Consider the following 20,380-nt stretch of genomic DNA (forward strand, 5'->3'; position numbering starts at 1 on the left):
AACTTCAAAGTCGTACCTAGGAGGTCATATCATCTGAGACCAAATTGCAGAAGGTTTTGTGCAAAACATGATAAAACACTTATGAGGTAAGATGAAAAAAGACTTCAAAAATCTGACAATTAGAAAATGTATATGCATTGTATTGATTTAGTATTTGGCTTTGGTCAGTAGTCCTCACCTCGTGCTTTTACATGTAAGTATACAAGACGCCTAAAATACATATATTTGAGTTCAAATGGGCCAAGGGAATAGATCTACACAGAAAAAAGTAAGTCTCTGTCTTCCACCTACCGGAGCTGCTCCTGAGAAAAGCACAGATGCTCTTATTTGTTCAAGTAAATGTGCTGACCTGCCTTAGGCATATTCCAGGTTTATAGATGTATACATTCATTCTGACTGTTTAAGTACAGCCTTATTGAAAAAGGGCAGGTTAACACTTCCATCATTTCCTGATAACATGACTGAGTGAATCTGCATGCGTTTTACCTGCTGACAGGTCCAGAGGGCTACGGGGAGCCTGAGGTTCAGGCAGCATGGGGCTGTACTCTTTAGGGGCTTCAGACCCCGCTGTGGGTGTGGGGTGCTGGGGTTCGGCTTTACTTGGAGTCCTCTCACCTGACAGAGGGGCAGCCCCAACCTCGATGTTGACCCCCATCCCAGCAGACTGGGAGAAACCTAAAGATGAACGAACAAAGAACAAAACAAAAGAGGTCATTGGTTAATTTTGGGGATTCTTTCTGCAGCAATAATAACAGAAAACATATTGTGTTTCTAGTCGCCACCAATAGCAACGTGTACAAATAATTGGGTATTTACACCCCCCAAGAGATGTTTGGATACCAGTCCTTTTTTCCCCCAATTGCAGAATCTTATATCTACACTTGATCATTTGCAAATAAAGGATTCAATACAAGTGGCATACTGTTTCTTTCTTAAAACAACTGCAAACTGCTGACCCTGAATGGATGTGACATGATTGCTATGGTTGTTTTATGCCCTGCTTTAGTACAATGAAGGAATCCTAGCTTCAAAAACAAAGCTAAGCTAAGGTTAGCAGAACTCTTTGCATCCCTTTCCTGATGTCTTGTGTCTGACAAAACACCTGTACTTTTATCATGAAAACGATTTATTTCATTTCATTATTTCAGCTTTTTCAATAATCGTTACTATGGATACAAAAATATTTTTAAAAAAAAGAAGGATGGAACAGCAATGATACCTCAAACTTACCATTAGCAGCACCTTGTTGTTGTTTGTGGTGCTAACTTGGCAATAAACGTGAACGCTTTCTTTTTATCACTCAAAACAGCTGTTGCTAGTGTTAGCAATAATTTGTATCATTGCTGTTGAATACTTTGGTTTGGGGAAAAAGAAACAGACCAGTTTTAAGAGGTGGTGTAATAGAGTATGATATCAGAGGGGTGCGTAATTTGTGCCGCAATGGCCGACACCAGGGATCTAATTTAAGGGATTTCACAAGCACTCCTGATACTTGCATTGCTATTGGAACAATGTTAAACAGTCATAAGGTGGACAAGGATAATCTCATGACTGATTTATCCGTACCAACAGTGGAGTAATCAAAGAACAGAACTGTGCAATGAGAGAGCAAGAGGCATTTCTTTTTTTCTTTTTTTTTTAAAGAGACAGTGAAAGCCAACGAGGGCAACGCCTGAGATGATATAACAGAGGAGAAGGAATGACTCAATCAACACAGCTCCTGGGGACAATCTGTGTGCATGCGTTTTAAACATGTACAGTATGTGTGATACTTTTTGGCAGGTCCTGGATGTGGTTATGAATGTGTCTCTACCAGAGGTGTGAGTGTGTGTTGTTTCAAAAAAAAAACTGAGTAAGATGAATGAGGGTCATGCATGTGAATGAGGGCATTGTGTGTGTGTGAGCTAAATAGGTGAAAATTAGGTTACAGATTAGTTCTAAGGGCATCCATGGGAGCAAGAGTCAACAATATGTGTATTTATAGGGAAGGTTGTGTCTGTATGTGTTTGTGAGACAGAGGAGGAGAAAACTGTATTTGCGTGCACGTCTGCGAGTTAAAGCCTGGAGCAGGATACGGTGGCCCAGAGACGACAGCTCTCATTAAGACAACAGTGAAAGCCGGGTATGCAGAGGTTGGCATGGTGAAAGACATAACTCAGCCTCATAACTCTGACTCTCTCTGTGTGTGTGTGAGTGTGTGTGTGTGAGTGTGTGTCACCTCCTGGAGTACCAGCACTGACAGCTTCAGCCCTGCATGCTGCTAACAAGCTTGGCCTCACCACAAGCCATTTATCTAGGAAGGAATTTAGGAGCAAAGATTGCGGACTAAATGCTGCACTCAGGTTACATTTTAATTGGGAAGAAAATCTCCCAGGCAAAGAGAACTTGTTTATTGAAAGTTCTTTTTTTTTAACTGTATATTTAAAATGGTAAATGGTAAATGGACTTGAACTTGTAAAGCCCTTTTCTAGTCTTCTGACTACTCAAATTGCTTTTTACAAATCAAGACGGCAGAGGTTTCTGTGTTAAGTGTCCATCAGTATTAACTAATCCATTCACACACATTCATACGCCACAGACGAAGCAGCCGGAGCAATTCGGGGTTAAGTGTCTTGCCCAAGAACACATCGGACATGTTGCTGCGGGACAGAGCAAAAATATAAGTCTGTGTAAACCATTGTCATGTCAATGATGACTTAGTTTTACCTGGGGTTGGTAACATTCTCAGTCATCCAAGGGCCGTTAGGGTCACATGGTCTAGGGTTTGAATCAGGCTTTAGGTACATTCTATTTTGATCCCTGAAGTCGGAGTTGCCGTCGGATTCGTCATCAGTAAGGCCCCTTGAAGTCAGAACTCTGACCCAGAAACTTGGGAGGAACTTCAGTATCCCAGGCTCAAAATCAAACATGGCTGCTACACGCATCAACATCAAAGCTTCAGCGGTAGATTATAGTGTTCATTATTAGTGTGTAATCAAATCAATCGCACCGAGTGCAAGTCATGTCGCTTTTGCGCGCAAGCTGCCATGTAGTGTGTTGTTATTGCCTGCTGTTAGCTAATACAGCAACGGCACTCCTTAAGTTATTTTCTGACTGGTTGCCAACTCGTTACTCAAACAAGGTCAACTGGGTGTGACGTCATTCCCAGCTACGACTTCCTAGTCAAATGGAACGCAACATGAAGCTGGTTAGACAGAGAACTCAAAAAAGCAATGACAGGCGGTCAGGCCACCACCTCTGTTCAGGGAGGGTTGTTTCACCTTAACACAGATGGCTTCTTTAACACTTCTTTTAAACCAGCGGTCTCTCCAATTTACAAGTCCTTGCATTCCTCATTGCATTTTTTTTTGCATAAACAGCATTGATTAGTTTTACAGCCGGGGGGGTTTTGTCCTTGGGGTGAACGAGCTTCTGTCTCATAGTATTGGATGGTTTGAAGTTCACCAAAATGTTGTGTTTTTGAAATATTCTCCAACGCCAGACAAATATGGAATCACAGTGCTGTGACCTTAAGTTGTTCTCTATTTCCCTGTTGGTGTTGTGTGTCTTGATGAAGGCCCAGTTGGGGTAGCCAAAAAAAAAAATGCATGATTCTGATTGGTTACAGACGCTTTCCCGAGTAAGTAGTGTTGTTTAATAATGCATTCACTAATTATTCAACTCTCCGCTATTTCAAAATAATTCATTAACATTCACTTCAGATTGCCAGACATGGAAATGAGTGATATCATTGATGTTCTCGTTGTTCTCAGTGTAAAACAGCAATTCTCCTTTTGCTACATTCCACCCCTGACTCTGACCCAAGCATAAGAGAAAGAAAGAAAGAAAGAAAGAAAGAAAGAAAAAAAGAAAGATTGAGTTCCTGATCACAGGAATAAGATGGGAAACAGAGTAAACTCTATAGTTTACTTACTGCTTCACTTGTTTCTGTAATGGCACTTGTTGGTGGATTTTTTTTTTGCCTTGCCAGCTCAGTAAAAAAAAAAAAAAAAAAGATTAACAGAAATCTTTTATCATGAGTCAGCATTTTTAGCTAATGCTATTGATCGCATTAAGTCTTAAGTGAAAAATGAAGATGAAAGCCAAATAGCCAAATATTGATACATTTATGACATTAATCCTTAAATAATGTTAAATTTCATTTGAATCTCAGGTTTGGGAAGTGCTTGCCAATTTAATGCAGTAAATGTTCACTACGAAAGAAACTGCCCTTGTATTTTACGCTACCTTTATCATACTAATGCTGTGTTGCTGTGTCTAAATCCCATCAAGTATTGGGACTTTACCTGAAAAAGCTCCCATCCGGCCAGTGTCCATCATTGGGGCAGGGCTGGTCTGAGAGCCCAGAGGATCTGAATAACTTGCCATGGAGGCTGGCAAGATGAAGGACAATGTGAAAAATAAAAAGAAGTGGGGAAAAAGTGGAAAGGATGAAGAAGTTGAGAGAGCGGAATGAGCAAAGATGGATGATAAAGTCAAACGCGAAAAAAAAAAAAAATGGAAGTAAGAGATGGATTGGTAGTTGTAGGTAGAGGTAATGGTTGGAAATGACGACATTAAAAATATAAAATGAGTGAGGTGGAAGGAGAGAAAAGAGAGAAGGCATTTCATTTAATGTTTCTACATGTTAGCATAGACATGCCAGCAATGTACCAAGTACAACTCGGGTTTAATCCACACAATTAAAGTATTATAATACTAATCATAAAATTTGCTGTTCTTTTTATGGATTTGGATTCAGAACTTTTACCTGTGAATACTGTCTACGTGTTTCTCTACTTACTACTAAGTCCCATGTCAAGTTGTACTGGAAGTGCACATCCTAAACTTTGTGTTGTACATCCTAAACTTTGTGGTGTTCATCCTAAACTTTGTGTTGGTCATCCTAAACTTTGTGGTGTTCATCCTAAACTTTGTGGTGTTCATCCTAAACTTTGTGTTGTTCATTCTAAACTTTGTGGTGTTCATCCTAAACTTTGTGGTGTTCATCCTAAACTTTGTGGCGTTCATCCTAAACTTTGTGGTGTTCATCCTAAACTTTGTGGTGTTCATCCTAAACTTTGTGTTGGTCATCCTAAACTTTGTGGTGTTCATCCTAAACTTTGTGGTGTTCATCCTAAACTTTGTGTTGGTCATCCTAAACTTTGTGGTGTTCATCCTAAACTTTGTGGTGTTCATTCTAAACTTTGTGTTGTTCATCCTAAACATTGTGTTGCACATCCTAATTCATGCATTTGCGTATGTCTGCTCATGTGCACACCAAATTATCACTTAAGCTTTTGCTACTTAAACATGATTGGCTGCCTTTTTTTTGTACCGTAACCTTTCATCACTTCAAGTCATGCTTATAAAATCTAGGGGTGACCCCATATACTAAGTTCAACACAGGCTCTCATTGGCTGTTATAGGCTGTTATTAAGTGTCATCAAAAGGTCAGGTTTCACTGGATTTAAGTCGCAGGGACTCAGTTTGGTGGATTTCTATGATCACGAAAAATTCAGTAAATCTTCAAACGCTGTTTGTTTGTCACTGGTCTGATCCCCACACACTGGACCGTCAGTGTGTGCCTGCTGTTTAGGTTATAGGGTCAAATTAATGCAGACTCAATGAGTGAGAAAAACAATGTCCTATCATAGAATAAAATGGTATTCCAAGTCTAGAAGACAAATGGTTTAACAAGGTGATTAAACTCAAATGACAATGTGGCTCAATGCCCAGAAAAAAAAAACGGCAACAAAACTTTCGACTGTCAGTCGATTTTAGGCAAAATCTGATGACTGAGGCTTGACTATGTGAATCCTAGGACTAATAAAATTCACGTGTTACCAAATAGTCATTTGTCAAAGGCTGGTTGCAAGTCCTAGTTTTTTCAAGCAAAGTCCAAACACAAGGGAAGTCTGACCGTGGTCTGTTCAAAACCTGCTTCTTTTAATAACTGTTCAGAAGTCTAGAGGTCATCCGAAGTCAAATCCATTTATTCACACTTAATGAAAAAAGATCTTCATCTTCAAGATGCTGTAAGCTAAGTTATAGAGCTATTCTGACAGCAAATGTTATAAATCTACTTCTTTGTTTGATTATAAAACTAAATGACTTGATAAGACAAAGGAACTTAAAGCATTTTCTAAATTTCTCAACTTTTTAATTTCCCTTGGTCAAATAAATACATTTTTTTGACCAGCAGTCTTGACCTTTGTACCTGATAAGAAGTCCGTAGCTAGGGCCTGCTTCTGGTCAAGTGATTTTGGCCACACCTCTCCTTGCGGCTCCGGGCGCGACGCTGAAGTCTGTCCCCCTGTGGTCAGCTTACAACCTACAGTGAAAACATGGAACATTGAACATTAATCCCCCCCTCCTCACGGATGACGTGCCACTGTACAACTGTTATACAATAACATGATGCTAATAAGGAGCAGACCGCGCTGAACACATATCCCCACACACTCACACATTACTCACACAAAGGCGTTCACAAAATTGTGACACTTTTATATAATTGAACCTGTCACCCATAAAATAATCGCAACACCCTGCACATGCACACGCATTCTCACCTGGCAATTTTCCTTCCAACAGCAGATATCCCAGTCCCATAAAACTCAACATTCAGTGGTGTTTGCTGTGTACTGCTCAGTGCCTCTGTCCCTGTCTGTCTCCACTGCAGCCTCAGCTGGCTCTGAGCTACTAACACTGTGAACCCCCAGTCACACACACAAACACACTCGCACACACGCGCAAAAATGTGATCCCAGTCAGAGAGTCTGGGTTTGGTGTGACGTTTCACTTTCTGTCTGGTTCAGGTCTCAGGCCCCGCCAGCAAGCACCTCCCCTCACACTCCTCGACCTCCCGTGGCCCACTCCCTCCCTCTCTGCCCCTGCATTCAACCTTACACTCCTATCACGGTCTCCAACCAGAGATCCTGCCTGGACAGGAAAGGGAAGAACTCCGACCGGCAGATTTGAAGGCAGGAGGTCAGCGAGGAAGATGACAGGTTAGAAAACAGCAAAACAAGAAGAAAAAGTAAAACGAAAGGTTCGGGACAGGTAAGTAATTAAAGGAAGAAAGAAGGGAAATGGATAAAAAAAAAAAAAAAAGGAGAAGAATGTGAGTCGGATGAGTAACAGAGGGAGGGGAGGAGCAGAGGAAAGAAGGAGGGAGCAACCGATGGCAACCCTCTCCCAGCAGCGTTCACAGAGGGTGACAGTGAAGCGAGCAGACAGGACGCCACCCAAAGTCACAAGCGCTTCCATATATCAGACACGAACGGGGGCCATGGTTGGGTGTGCATTGTCTGTCTCAACAGGACGCAGAAAACACACCGTGGGCAGGGTCACCCATTGATTTAAATAACCCTCCCGCAGCAGCATTCTTCCTTATGGTCTCAATTTTTGTTGTCTGGCTGTCTTCATGTCTCCCTATGCCTTGTAAACACAAAGTAGGGAAATAACACAAGACATGCAAGGTCACAGGGGACTTCCCATAGGTCTAAGGTGGCCAAAATGAGTTAAATGGCAAATGTTAAATGGACTTGAGCGTATTTTCTAGTTCACCTGAATGTACAGAAAATCTTACAGCAAAAGAACAGGTGGATGTTTCCCCTGCTGTGTTGTGTCGCTGTCCATGGTGCTGAATTCATACTGTGCAGCTTCGAAAGGGCATTCAAGGGCACTGATATGAAAACCTCCAATATCTCTCACTAGTTGCATCCCTACCCCATACTGAGACGCCCCGGTTGACTCTAATAAATCACAGTCTTATTAGAGCTGTGGCCACTGAGTGTTTTTGCATCCTGGGGGGAAGGGAGGTTACACAAATGCATGACCTCGAAGCTGCTAGCTGTCTGGTAAGTACCCATCCCTCGGAAGGAAACATCTTTTGGGCAACATTAGGAGCAATATTAATAGACTAGATTGAAGCAACTAGATTAGAATCGTAGTAGTTTTCATCCATCATTTCCTCACTCAAAAGTTTCAAACAATCTCTAAGGTAAGGGTAGGAAGAACAGAGTTTCCATCGTGCAACAAAGTTTACAAACCCACAGCCAGACTTCGACCTTGAACATCGTTGATCACGTTCAAGCAGATTTCCTGCACAATTAGGGTGTGCTGGTTTTCAGTATTCAATCAGATATTGGTTCAACTTACCCCTACAGGATGGGCTTGAATAACTTTGCGTTTTGAGAAAAGTTGTGTAATCACTTTTCCAGGAAGCAATTATGTAGACTTTTTTTAATTGATGTTTGTTGGGGTTTTTTTCTCCAATAGATTCAGTTTAGTTTGCATTTGTTACTCAACCACCGTGAGAGGCTGATCCAAGTGGCAGAAGTAACATTTGTAAATAACTAACCAACCATGTGTTGGCCTCTTTCACTGGGAAAAGCACAAAACTAGGTGTTTAAAGTGAGTTGGTCTATAGAACAGTTTTCCTTGTGTTTGTTGCCAGTCTGTTTGTTTGAGTATATAGATTTTTTTAATAATTCTGGAAACAGTCCTGCTGATCTCTTATGCCTCTTGGCCCTTTGGACTTAAATTGCCCAGTGGGGTATTATGTTCAAATAAATGCTCGATGCTTTGTTTGCTGTGATGTGAGATATTTGTGAAATTCAGAGCTCAAACACTGTATTTTTTTAGTCTTGGTTTATGTGGTTGTGCTGAAGGCTATCTCCAAGCCTAGACAAGTTTTTAGGGGGTTCAGGTCAGTCCACCAGGGAACATTTCATGCCGAGTTATTCTCTGCACACTGCACTGTGTTCAATGTACCAAAGATGAACTGCTCAGCTTGACAGAAGGAGAAGACCAACTGTGATGCACATAATGTCAGTGTTTGTGCATGTGCGGTTTTTTGTTTTGTTTTTGGAACATGTCATAAGAATTGTTCTTAGTACTGTAGGTGAGTAAGAGCCCGACAGGGGACTCATTACATTGTCATCATTCATCATCATGACTGCTTGACCTTAACCAACTGTCTGCTTATAGAAACGAAAATATGATCACTACAGGGCTTCTGCCACAATACTGAATGTAGGCAGAACATTTGCACATCACTGGATATATAACCAGTACTATTAACACCCAGATGACCTTCAGACCTGCTATGTACAACGCTGAATAAGCTTAATTTTTTATGTAAAACATGTGTTTTCAAACCTCAAGATATCATGAGATCTACAGTTGATGTAATGGGTTGAGATACAAGTTGTGCAATTATTGAAAAGACTTTCACAAACCAGTCTAAGCTATGCTGCCATTTCCTCAAAGTTGGCATATCAGTGTGATAGTATTCTGATTATCCGGTTTATGGTCTAGCTTGGATACCAATGCAATATGTGCAGTGTGGCTACATTTGAATGAAAAACATCAGACTCACTCTTACCTTTCAGCAAGCTACAAATGAGCCCATGACAAAACCGGGACAAAGCTATTGAAACATCCCTGTTTACCCCGAAGGTCGCTTTTATCTACAAAGTGAGATCTGTGAGACCTTTCTTTTCTTAACAGAAGTGTACTGCATTCACTTGTGAAGATAAAACAATCTGCTCTGTTTTTCTGAATAAACAGCTTAACTGTCTTGGTAGTTTGAAAAAAACAGCTTATTTTCATTTTTTTTTTTTTTTAAATCACACAAAAAAAACATAAAATAAAATAATCTGAAGACACTCTTGCTAATGAGGTAGCCTCCGAATGACAGTTGAATGCAAGTTAACAATTTGCTTTGATGGTTGTCTGAAAGTACTTCATTATTTGGGATTCCAGGGACACCAATCTTTTGTCTCTGATGTTAAATATAGTGATACTGTAGGATGAATATGACTGGAATCTATCATGGCCAATATAATATAGTGTAGCACAACATTAAAGGTGTCATATTACATTACTTTTTAACAAGTTATAATAAGTCTCAGAGCTCCCCAAAACCTGTCTCTGAAGTTTGTTGCCAAAAATCCACTCTGTTCCTTTATTTGATCATGCCTATATACCCCTCTATTTCAGCCCTGCTCAAAACAGGCTGTTTCCGTGTCTGTAGCTTTAAATGTAAATGAGCTGTGTCTGACCACGCCCCGATTGAGTGGCTTGGTCTTTCATTTGTCTACAGCCTTATTGTTTACGATTGAGAAGGCAGACTCAGAGGGCAGAAAACAAACACCTAGCTGTGGGAGTGTCATCCACCTGGGGGAGGCTTTATTGCCCTTTGTGATGTCACAAAGGGTACATTTCCAAAAGGGCCGGTTTGTAGACAGGGTAGCGACACATAAGTGCTCAGAAAACATAGTAGAGTGTATTTTGCAGAATATGTAACCCTTTAAATATTTTAGATCAAGTAATATAATCATCAAGTAGTCTATGAAGGGCTGTAGCTTTTGGTCTGTCCATCACTTAACTGTAAAAATGTACACAAGCAATTCCTCAAAAGAAAATGTGTGCAATGATATAATTAGACATCACTTATGGTACGTCACTTAACCTAAATGATCTACTTATGAAACAAGAAGTTAACCTTGGCCTATAGTAAGCAGCACCGCCAAAGTGTGACATCTGCCACTCAGAGTTACATTTCTGATCATATTTTTAGTGTCAACAAAATGTTCCAGATTATGTAAGAGCTGCTGCTGCTGGAGGGTGCTGACCTCGGTCTGAGGACGAAGAATGGCGAGACAGACTGGATCGGTTAGCAGTTTGACGGATGAACTTTGTCATTTTGGAGGCATCTGGGGACACACAGGCACACTCACACAAAGCTACTCTGCTGCAGCTGCACAAATGTAGAGCACCAAATGTGAAGTCACACTCATACACTCACATGCATGCACACAGTAACACATACGAGCATGCTCAGAGAAAGAAAAACACAACATGAGCTCAGCCGGAAAGTCAGACCTCATGCATGGAGGACACTTGGCTGACCTGACAAAAAAAAGAAGAAGCTAAATATAGCCCAGGATGAAAACACATACACATATACACACATGCACACATGTCTTGCCTAATCCTACTCATGCATGGATACGTTTGGGGAGAGACACTGGAGCCCTGTGAGGGCCGTTCTGTGGACAGGCAGCAGATTTGGGATCAGCTGAGAAGCAGGGGTCAGTGGAGGAATGCTGCCATTGGAACTTTGTTATGATGAGATTTCTGCCATCTTTGAAACACCGTAAATAATAAAAGACATGTTTGAGTGCCTTCTTCCTCATCTTGTTGTATCCTATCAGTGTACTTTGTATCAGAACCGAAACAGAAAGAGGTGTTTCGGAGGTATTATGACATTCAGACACATCAGTTGCCGACAAAACCTGAGCAGGTTTTTTTGGTGACTCAGTGCGATGACTCACTTTATAACTGTACACCACGCTGCTTTCTAAATTGACTCAAACAAAGAGATTTGGAAAAGCAAAATAATCACCACAACATTTTTCACCAGGCAGACAATTATTTTTTTTTATCATGTAAAGGGGTCATATTATGCTTTTTCTGGTTTTATATGCTCTTCAGTGTGTTTTCCATGTATCCTGTGCATGTTTAGGCACATCTATGTGCAAAAATCCCTCTAAAAAATGTTGCCAGTGTGACGTCTTGTCAGTGAGATATCACTGATCTAAGCCCATTGGCTCGTTGTGGCAAGCCGAGCAGCTCATGTTGCAGGCCCGTTAACTTCTGAAGCACGCCCACGATATGCCGCAGCCTGCAGTAGCACAGTAGTGCTAAGGTGCTAATGTTTTTGTTCCACTCGGAGCCAAAGTGGCTGCATTCTCAATATGGTAAAAGGGGCGTGACATTTCCGAGAACCGTGCTGAGTGACTGACCAATTATGGCAGAGCCGACAGGCCGACCAATCAGATCAGACTTGGTACACGTGGGGACTCTGAACGTGGGCACTTCAGAGCCTTAGAGAGAGAGTCAGAAGCGAGCCGGTGCATAGAGAGGCAGTACATGAAAACAGACACTTTTTTAGAACTTTAGCTATTGTGAACATACTTTAGTAGGTACATAGATTAAATATGTGAACCCCAAAAAGGGCATAATATGACCTCTTTAATTTATCATCACCCACAACAAGTTTTATCTGTTTTTACATTCTGACTGCACAAACAGAAAAATGCTGGGGTGTAAAAGCAACACATATCTCCTGAAAAGTTTAAGGGAAGAATGTGCAACATTTTACACATGGACACAGCAGAAATCAAGTATATCCTGTGTTAATGTCACTCTGAGTCATGACTGTCTACAATGTGAAGCTCAAGTCACACCAGCTGTATTGTTGTAAGAGCTGTGTTTACATCATGTTTACATGGACGAGATGGCCTTGCGTGTAAATCTGTTTTAGTCAAGCACTAGAGAAAAGAAGAATAACACTCACTGCCTATTTGGATGTCAATTAAGTGTCTTTAGATCATGTTCATTCCATGTCAATTCATGTGCAGTATGAAGCTGTGAGTTAACCAAAGTGTGCTAACATTAGCATGCTAACACAACAATGCAGGACATCGGCAATTGCAGCTCGAGCAAAGGACAATTTTGTCCTTTGACATCTACTGGATCAAAAAAGCCATGCATTCTTCCTTTAAATAGTTGTTTTCATTAACGGAGTCTAGCTTGACACAAGCGATGACTGTCTCTGGTTAAAAAAAGAATATTCACCTAAATGTATTCAAATGATTTGAATATCTATCCGAGCCTGTCAGCGGTTAAAAAAAAAAAAAGCTCTTTCAGTGGATGTAACTTGATAGGTCATAATAAGCCCTTACAGCCCTGTATCTAATGAGGATGAGTATTTTATCTCACTTCTGTCTGGATCATTTCAGATGAATTAGTACTACGTTTAGCCCTGTGGCACCTGTGTTTCCTCTGACCTGGTGACTAAATGCTAATTCTGATACTTGTGAAGCAAATGTCTGCAGAATGCTGCGCAGCTACACAACGCTCCTGCTGCTCTCATGTCTAAGATGAGACGTAGGGTTGAGTTTTTCTTTTCTTCGAAATAAAGTACAACTCGCATCTCACACAGGGTTTCACTCCTCATTCTCTTCTATGAGAAATGCAGCATAATTTTGCAATATAAATATGCTTGCCTTTTTAGCTTCAGAGTTCATTTGGATCTTATTTGCTCTGTATGTTTCTCTCTCTCTCTCTCTCTCTCTCTCTCTTTCTACATTTTCATGTTTCCCACTTTCTCGGCCAATCCAGTTGCAGCAGACGGATGCTCACTAATGAGTCTGGTTTCTGGCTGTGCAAAGGCATTTTTTGTTCCTGGTCATTGAATTAATTAATCAATTAAGGGCTTCCCCCTGATAACTGGCTGAACTATGAGTTATTGAAAACAGTTTTCATTGGATCTTTAGTTGTAGAAAAAAAAACTCCCTGTAGCCAAAACATGCTCTTTGTCTCTTTTCTGTTAGAATGAAAGCAGAGGTAACCCCAAAAAAAAGCAAAGAGGACCAAACCTTGAGAGGAAATGGTAAGCATAGAAAAAGTTCAGGTTTATTTTGCCAGTCTGTAGCCTATCTTTCATACAGCTGGCACCAATTTTCATTAAAAAATGCTTATCTCACCAAAGCTCATCTCAAACTAACCTACATCACCTATCCTACTCTGTTTTTCTCTTTCCTATTAGGGCTGACAGCATGTGGGCTGTTCTGTCCTCCAGTTGACCACACCTCTGCCCTCTGCATTCTCCTCTGCCTCACCTTTTTTTTCTTTTCTAGATGGATGAACTGTACTGGCTGGGCCTGGATCTCTGCAGGACCAGGAGCAAAAAAAAAAAAAAGTTGTGTTATCTCTGGCCTGCAGGAACCTTGATTAAATATGGCTGTTTGACAGAATGAATGCAGCTGTGCAAAGATTGTATGGGCTCTTTCATCAAGTGGCTGTCTCTTGGTGATAGGGTCACCATCTTGTTAGGACATGAAGCAATGGTTCCCCAATGGTGTCTATATTAGGCTGCTTGTACATCAACATAAATGACTAAACTGAATTGTACACATTAAAATAGTAGAAGAGGTTGGCGCGGTGTTTTCGTGCACGCACCCCATGTACGGCGGCTGTAGTCCTCCAAGCGGGCAGCCCGGGTTGGACTCCCACCTGTGACTCCTTTCCCGCATGTCATTCCCCACTCTCTCTCTCCCTGATTTAAGACTCTATCCACTGTCCTATCTCTCCATTAAGGGCACAAAATCCCCCCCCAAAAAACGTAAATAAAAAAATAGAAATAGTAGAAGAGGTTCTTTATCTGACAAAAAAAAGTCAGATAAAGAAAAAAAAAGAAAAAAGTTTTAAAATAGTATTTTTCATTGTCAAGACAGTTTACAGCCACACAAGCTTAATACCAAATCTGGCTGCTTTTCAATAATACTCTATTGCAGATACCATTGGATGCCATTTTATGGTTTGCCTGACCAAAACTGACTAATCAGAGCTGAGCCGACAGGATAGGCTGAGATTCCTGCATCTGTCCTCCAGCTGACCCCAGCCTCTCCCTGACTTTCTGCCGCACACTCAGCTCCTGGAGCTGGGATAGACACTATGAACTGACTGAGTCGGGGCAGCAACAGTACCACAGGCACACAATGATGGTTCACCAAGAGGACAGAGTGCTGTTCTCTGGTAAGCAAAGATGTCCAGACAGCGGAGCATTAATCATGTACTTTGAATCAGGCTGCATCAGTCAGTTCCCTTTATGTGCACAATTACCTGCAACTGTCTGTCAAACTTTCTAAAGCTTCACAGATGTATTCTCGAGAATCCCAGGAGGACTACCCCCCGAAATCCTCCTGATCTGGCCGTTCACGCATGCACCTCACAGAGGGGCGACTATCCCCGTCGGACAGGAGGTGGACATAATACAGCAGTTTCATTATGTGCACAAATTGCATGCATACAGTCTCTGTTTATGCACCAACAGCGGAGAATAAACATCACCAACCCCTCCCACTCGCTCATGGTGTTTTCTACTAATTATAGAGCTCAACACTCTGGTTCAGGAATTCAAAATTGGTTTAATCCATAGCGGATTTGATTATGGTGGACATACCACGTGCTACCTGAACCTGAAACGATGGTATATGCTGCATTAGAAGATACCTTGTTTTAACCTTGTTTTCGCGATCCAAAGGAAAATAACTGCACTACCCACAATCCTAGAGTGTCACAGTGACCTATCTGATTTGTGGAGCCCACGGTCACCATGGACATGTTTTCTAATCATTCTTTAGTGCCAAATAAAATGTATAAGTATCTGATTGGCTTGGTTACACGCTTAAAAATATTGAAATGAGGATTTTCTGAAATTTCAATATAATTATAATAATAGATTTAATAGATTTAAAAGGGGAATGTCACTTCAGGAAACAGAACCAGCCACCGAAAAGTCAACCTCAGAGTAAACCCAAGTTATTATGTAGCTAACTTACCTAATACTCTAGCCATTTGTGGGGTATAATAACTGGAGAGTTCGATGAATGGCCTAAAGCAAGCCAAAGTCTAAGAATGACTAAACTTGCCTGCAGGACCTAAAATGACCAACCCACATTTTTTAAGCCCAGCAGTTTCAAGGCCTTTTCACCACATTTTGTCAGAGTAGGATACCAGGCTGTGAAGCATGAGAAATCCAGGGCCAGATGCAGTGATGGCATGAATTCAATGTCTCAGAGATTAATGTGCGTCGACAGAAAGTAGAAAAGCAAGGTGCATTGGATGTGACATCTCTGTTGTTTGTTGTAATTTGTTTTTGCAAGAGGTGTTTGTTTGATGGGATCTTATGCAAACACATACAGCTGCAAATGAAACCCTTGTTTTCCCTCCATCGTGGCTTCTTTTCTTAATATGTCATGGTCTCTTCCTCACCTCCTTGCCCCTAGCCTAAAAACAACGCCCTGATTGTCAGTCTGGAATGGAGACAACAAGCACTGAGGCAATCCCTCTGTGGCTATTTCAGTCCTATTATAACTTTCTCTCGACCTTCTGCACGTTTGACTTTCTTTCATTCTTTTTTTATTGCCAGCATTAAGGGATTGAGCTATCGCAAAGGATTTTTCCAACTACTCCAACTATATATCGTTCGCTCACATTTGCATTTCAAGCTGTCCTGCTTTCCAGCAATCCTCACTGTCATGGATCACAATGATACGACTGAGAAGAGCATTGGGGGCTGCATTAAACCCCCACCAGCAGGGATTGTGCAGTCAGTACCTGTCAAATCAACAGATGAAGCGAACAAGTGCACGTTCCAGAGTGCAGCAGAGAGTTAAAACATCTCTACTTGCCCATGTTGATGTTTCCAAACCGGATCATTTCACATTTAAAGCTCAAAGGCAAATCGGAGGCTTTCATATTCACACACAAACCCAAATATTCTGACAGGAGAGCAAAGAGGAACCCATTTATTCAGACAAACATGAACACACTCTCAAATGTTGTGCACTGGGATACAAACACAAGCAAACACACACACCTTCACATGTGAGAGAAGCTGATGAAAAGCTTCTGTCTACACAGAAGACATCAGCAAAGGAGGAATTAGTTTTTTTTTTCCCTCCCAAGCTCAGGGATTTAAGTTGATTCATGAATATTTAAAGGAGATTTATTCGACATTTTCCACCAAATCACTTCTTCAAGTAAAACGGGATGACAGCATGAGTCAAATTTTTGACAAAGATGGTGATGTGCTCAGCTAAAAGTTAGGAGTAACGGTTTGTCAGTCAAATGAAAACATTATGACATAATGAAAAGTATGCGAGGGCAAGGTTGACTTTTGAAGGGTGACACACACTAGTAGTTTTTTTTTTTTCCCCATACACTCCCACAAGTTCAGTTCTAAAAATACACAACATGTAGAATTAGGGTCTGTACAACCACTTTTTGAAAAAAATGGATGTCGACATTCACCAACACCTGTAGTCACACTGTAACATACACTTACATACATTATGTAGAAGGAAACTCTTGAGCTTCAGCCGCTCAGTAAAATGAAGGTCAGTGCTCTCAGAGAAGGACTTATGAAGTACAAAAAATAATTCAGTGGACACCTTCTTCAATACAGAAACCAAAGGAAAATACTGGAGCAAACAAATCACTTAATAGAAATGTAATAAAGGCGCAAAGGACTGAAGTTTCAACGCACTGTGTCTTCCTCAGAAAAGAACAATACAGGTAAAGATTTAAAGAGGACATATTATCCCCCTTCTCCACCTTTTCAAAGAGTCCCATGTGGTCTATATGAAACATCTGTGCTGTGCTTTGGTCAAAATATAACATGAATCAAGCACCAGAGGAGGTTTGTGACCCTGTATAAACCAGCTCTCTCACAATGCTCCGTTTTGGTGTGTGTGTCTCTTTAAATACAATGAGCCCCCCCGAGGTTTTCCCAGTAGCCATCACTCCTCTGTAGCGAGAATAAAAATGGCGGACCTGCACAAAAGTTTTGTTCTAGGCTGGGGGTGGAATCAATGGGTGGAGATACCAGGGGAGGGGAGGGGATTTTTTTTCCAAGAATCTCACTTGTGACATCACAAGGAGAGCACATTTGAAACTGAGCATTTTTCTCTGTGTTGTAAGACTTATGCAGACCACAAACAAAGGACTGGATGGTTTTATTTCACATTTTGTGGGTCAGTAGACACTCAGGTTACCCAAATACATGTTCAAGAACACTGTAAAAGTGGATTTTTCATAATATGTCCCCTTCAAAAAAGCTAAATACAGTCCTTCTCACATGTGTGCGGGTGCCTTAAACTGCCTCCCTTCTCTGGTCAAGTCTAGTCTTGACCAAAGTGCCGCAAAAGCTTGACGCTCTTCACTCTAATGGAGCCCATGATGTAACACCTTATTACAGTAGATCAATTATGTATAAAGCATGTTGCAGGCATGGCAGGTGTTCAAAGATGATATATGTGTTCACTGTGTGTGGGCAGATGTACATAATGTTCTGTACTAGTGTGGGGCTCTATTTATGCATCATGTACAGCAAGTCTTCATGTTGTGTTTTTTTCTCATAATTGTTCTACTCTTGAGTTATTTTTCACTCTCAATCTCAATCACCATATTTAAGGGTGGGGTAAGAGAACAGCAGGTTGGGGTACGCGGTCCTCTCACGGTTTTATTGTTTGTGCAATATTTTTCTCTCAGCTTCCTCTATTTTCTTCCTCCATCGAACACTACGCAACTCTCTGAATCTAAGTAGGACAGGCTGCCCCACATAGACTCCCACGCACACACACAGCCCTGCTGACAGAGAGGATCCCACAGGTCAGCTGGGTCTCTGGAGGTTAGGTTTTAGTGGATGGTAAAGCCTTAGCAACACAACTGCTTATGTGGAAGGTAACCTGCTGAGAGTGGACTCAACAAGGTCATATGTTGCAGAGATTCAATATGCCTGAAACTAAGCACTATTTCCATTCCTCTTTAATCTGTTGAAAAATCAATGGTCAGGTCTTCTGAAATTATAAGACAGAATTGAGAGACACACATTCTAACTTCCTAATTTGACCTTGGAGAAAACTGAATGACATTTCCATCAGTCTCAGTAGTACTTTGTGTTGAGTGTTCATAAGTAATTGTCTTATTTTTGTCACAGAAATATGTTGCACGTAGTTTGCTCGAAAAAACATGTACAAGTGTCCGGATGTGACCTTAAAGGTCACATATTATCCTCCTTTTCAACAAGTTCAAATAAGTCTCAGAGCATCGAAAACATGTCTGTGAAGTTTCTTGTCAAAAATCTCCTTCGATCCTGTATTTGATCATGTCTATAAACCCCTCTATTTCAGCCCTGCTCAGAACAGGCTGTTTCTGTGTCTGTAGCTTTAAATGCAAATATACTGTGTCTGACCACGCCCCCTCTCTTGAAGGGCTTGGGTGGCTCGGGCTTTCTCGCTCTGTGCACTATTATGTACGGTTAGAAGGCAGACTCAGGGCAAAGTAGCTGTGGGAGTGTCACCCTCATGGGGAGGGATTATTGCCCTTTGTGATGTCATGAAGGGAAAATCTCCAAACAGCCCCTTTGAGCACACATTTTCTGAAAAGTGGAGCAGGCAAAAGACGAAGAGAATGGAGAGAGAAAAGGAGACTTTTCTCATAATGTGGGGGTTTGTATTGACATACTAGGGACACATATCAGTGTTAGAAAACCATGGTAAAGTGTACTTAGCATAATATGTGACCTTTAAATCTTAATGTCCCACTTAAGCTTCTGTCATGCTATATCTATCTGCTCTTTACATCATGAAAGAAGATTAACTTTTATGTTTGAACCCTGACTTCAGTCATTGATTTTGGAAGAGGCGTTCATATACCGACACCTGACAAACCTCTTTAGAGAATGCCGAATAATCTTTAATTCCTCTACTGTCTGTATTTTTAAGCCAAAGCAAGGAGGGAAAAGAAAGATTTTTTTCTCTCTTCTAAAAAAAAATGAAAGAATAATCAAGGAATATGCTTTGTCACCAGAAAAGGTACAGCTCTCAGAAGCAATAGAAATCATTTATCTAAAGCACACACTAATCTCTGAGCTATACATCATGAAAACTTGCTGCCAGCAAGGGTTACAGCCAGGATGACTGAGTGTCTCATTCTCACAGAAAGCTGCTAAGGTGTAAGAAAAAAAAAAATAATAATAATACTGCACTTCCTAAAAGGCTGTGAGGGACAGGAAGAGAAAAGACTTCAAGAAGCAGCAGTTAGACATTAGATAGGAGGTTTAGTTCAGGTTGGTTAGAGGAAGAAAGAGAAACCCAGAAGCCAGGTAAGTGTGTGTTATATATCTGTTTATTAACACAAGGTGCAGACACAACACGGAGAGGCATGTCTATAAAAAGTACACATTAAAGAGGATGGATCTAAAACTTTGTGGCAAATACAGGATTTTGTGCATCTAAAAAAGTAAAATATTATAAATCTAGAAAGTAAAACGACCACCATAACCACTGTGCCAAAAAAGTTGTCTCTGAGCAGGTGTATTGTAAAATAAATGAAATAAATGTATTGATTCTGAGATATATTCACAGCCATTAATAGTAGAGCCCGACCGATTAATCAGCCGGCCGATAATATCGGCCAATGTTAGCAAATCCAGTGACTATCGGTATCGTCTAATTTTATTGCAGGTATGTGCAGATATTAATAGATTTATTCACCAGTCAAAAAGCCTTTAATTTGAGTTTCATTGTAATACACTACCCGTTTTCTTTCACCAGCAGAGTGTACTATATAGATTACAACAAGCATCATCCCCCTCAGGAGAGTCAAGCCCAGTTATTTTCCAGTTGAGTGACCATCTTGTCTTCATTACATCATTTTCCACAAGTGTATGATAACTGCATTAGAGGGTTCAACACAATACATGTGTATATCTGGATCTCTCTCTACAGATCGAAGATAAGATCGAAGAAAGATA

At 40.9% G+C, this 20,380-nt stretch overlaps 1 protein-coding gene across 9 annotated transcripts in view; it reads right to left on the reverse strand.

Moving 5' to 3' along the window:
• The window catches only part of LOC110002414 (microtubule-associated protein 4), a 118,320-nt gene that overhangs the window by 55,614 nt on the left and 42,326 nt on the right, over positions 1-20,380 (reverse strand). For 8 of the 9 annotated variants that reach the window (XM_065948654.1, XM_065948656.1, XM_065948660.1 and 5 more), the window contains 3 exons: positions 6,200-6,313; positions 4,287-4,373; positions 487-675 (listed from right to left, as the gene is read on the reverse strand). In XM_065948654.1, coding sequence (XP_065804726.1) covers positions 487-675; positions 4,287-4,373; positions 6,200-6,313 — 390 coding nt within the window. The remainder of the gene's footprint in view (positions 1-486; positions 676-4,286; positions 4,374-6,199; positions 6,314-20,380) is intronic. The other variant, XM_065948657.1, reaches the window with a different exon arrangement.

The sequence above is a fragment of the Labrus bergylta genome, chromosome 20 (assembly GCF_963930695.1).
Source record: "Labrus bergylta chromosome 20, fLabBer1.1, whole genome shotgun sequence".
Taxonomy (NCBI): Eukaryota; Metazoa; Chordata; class Actinopteri; order Labriformes; family Labridae; genus Labrus; species Labrus bergylta.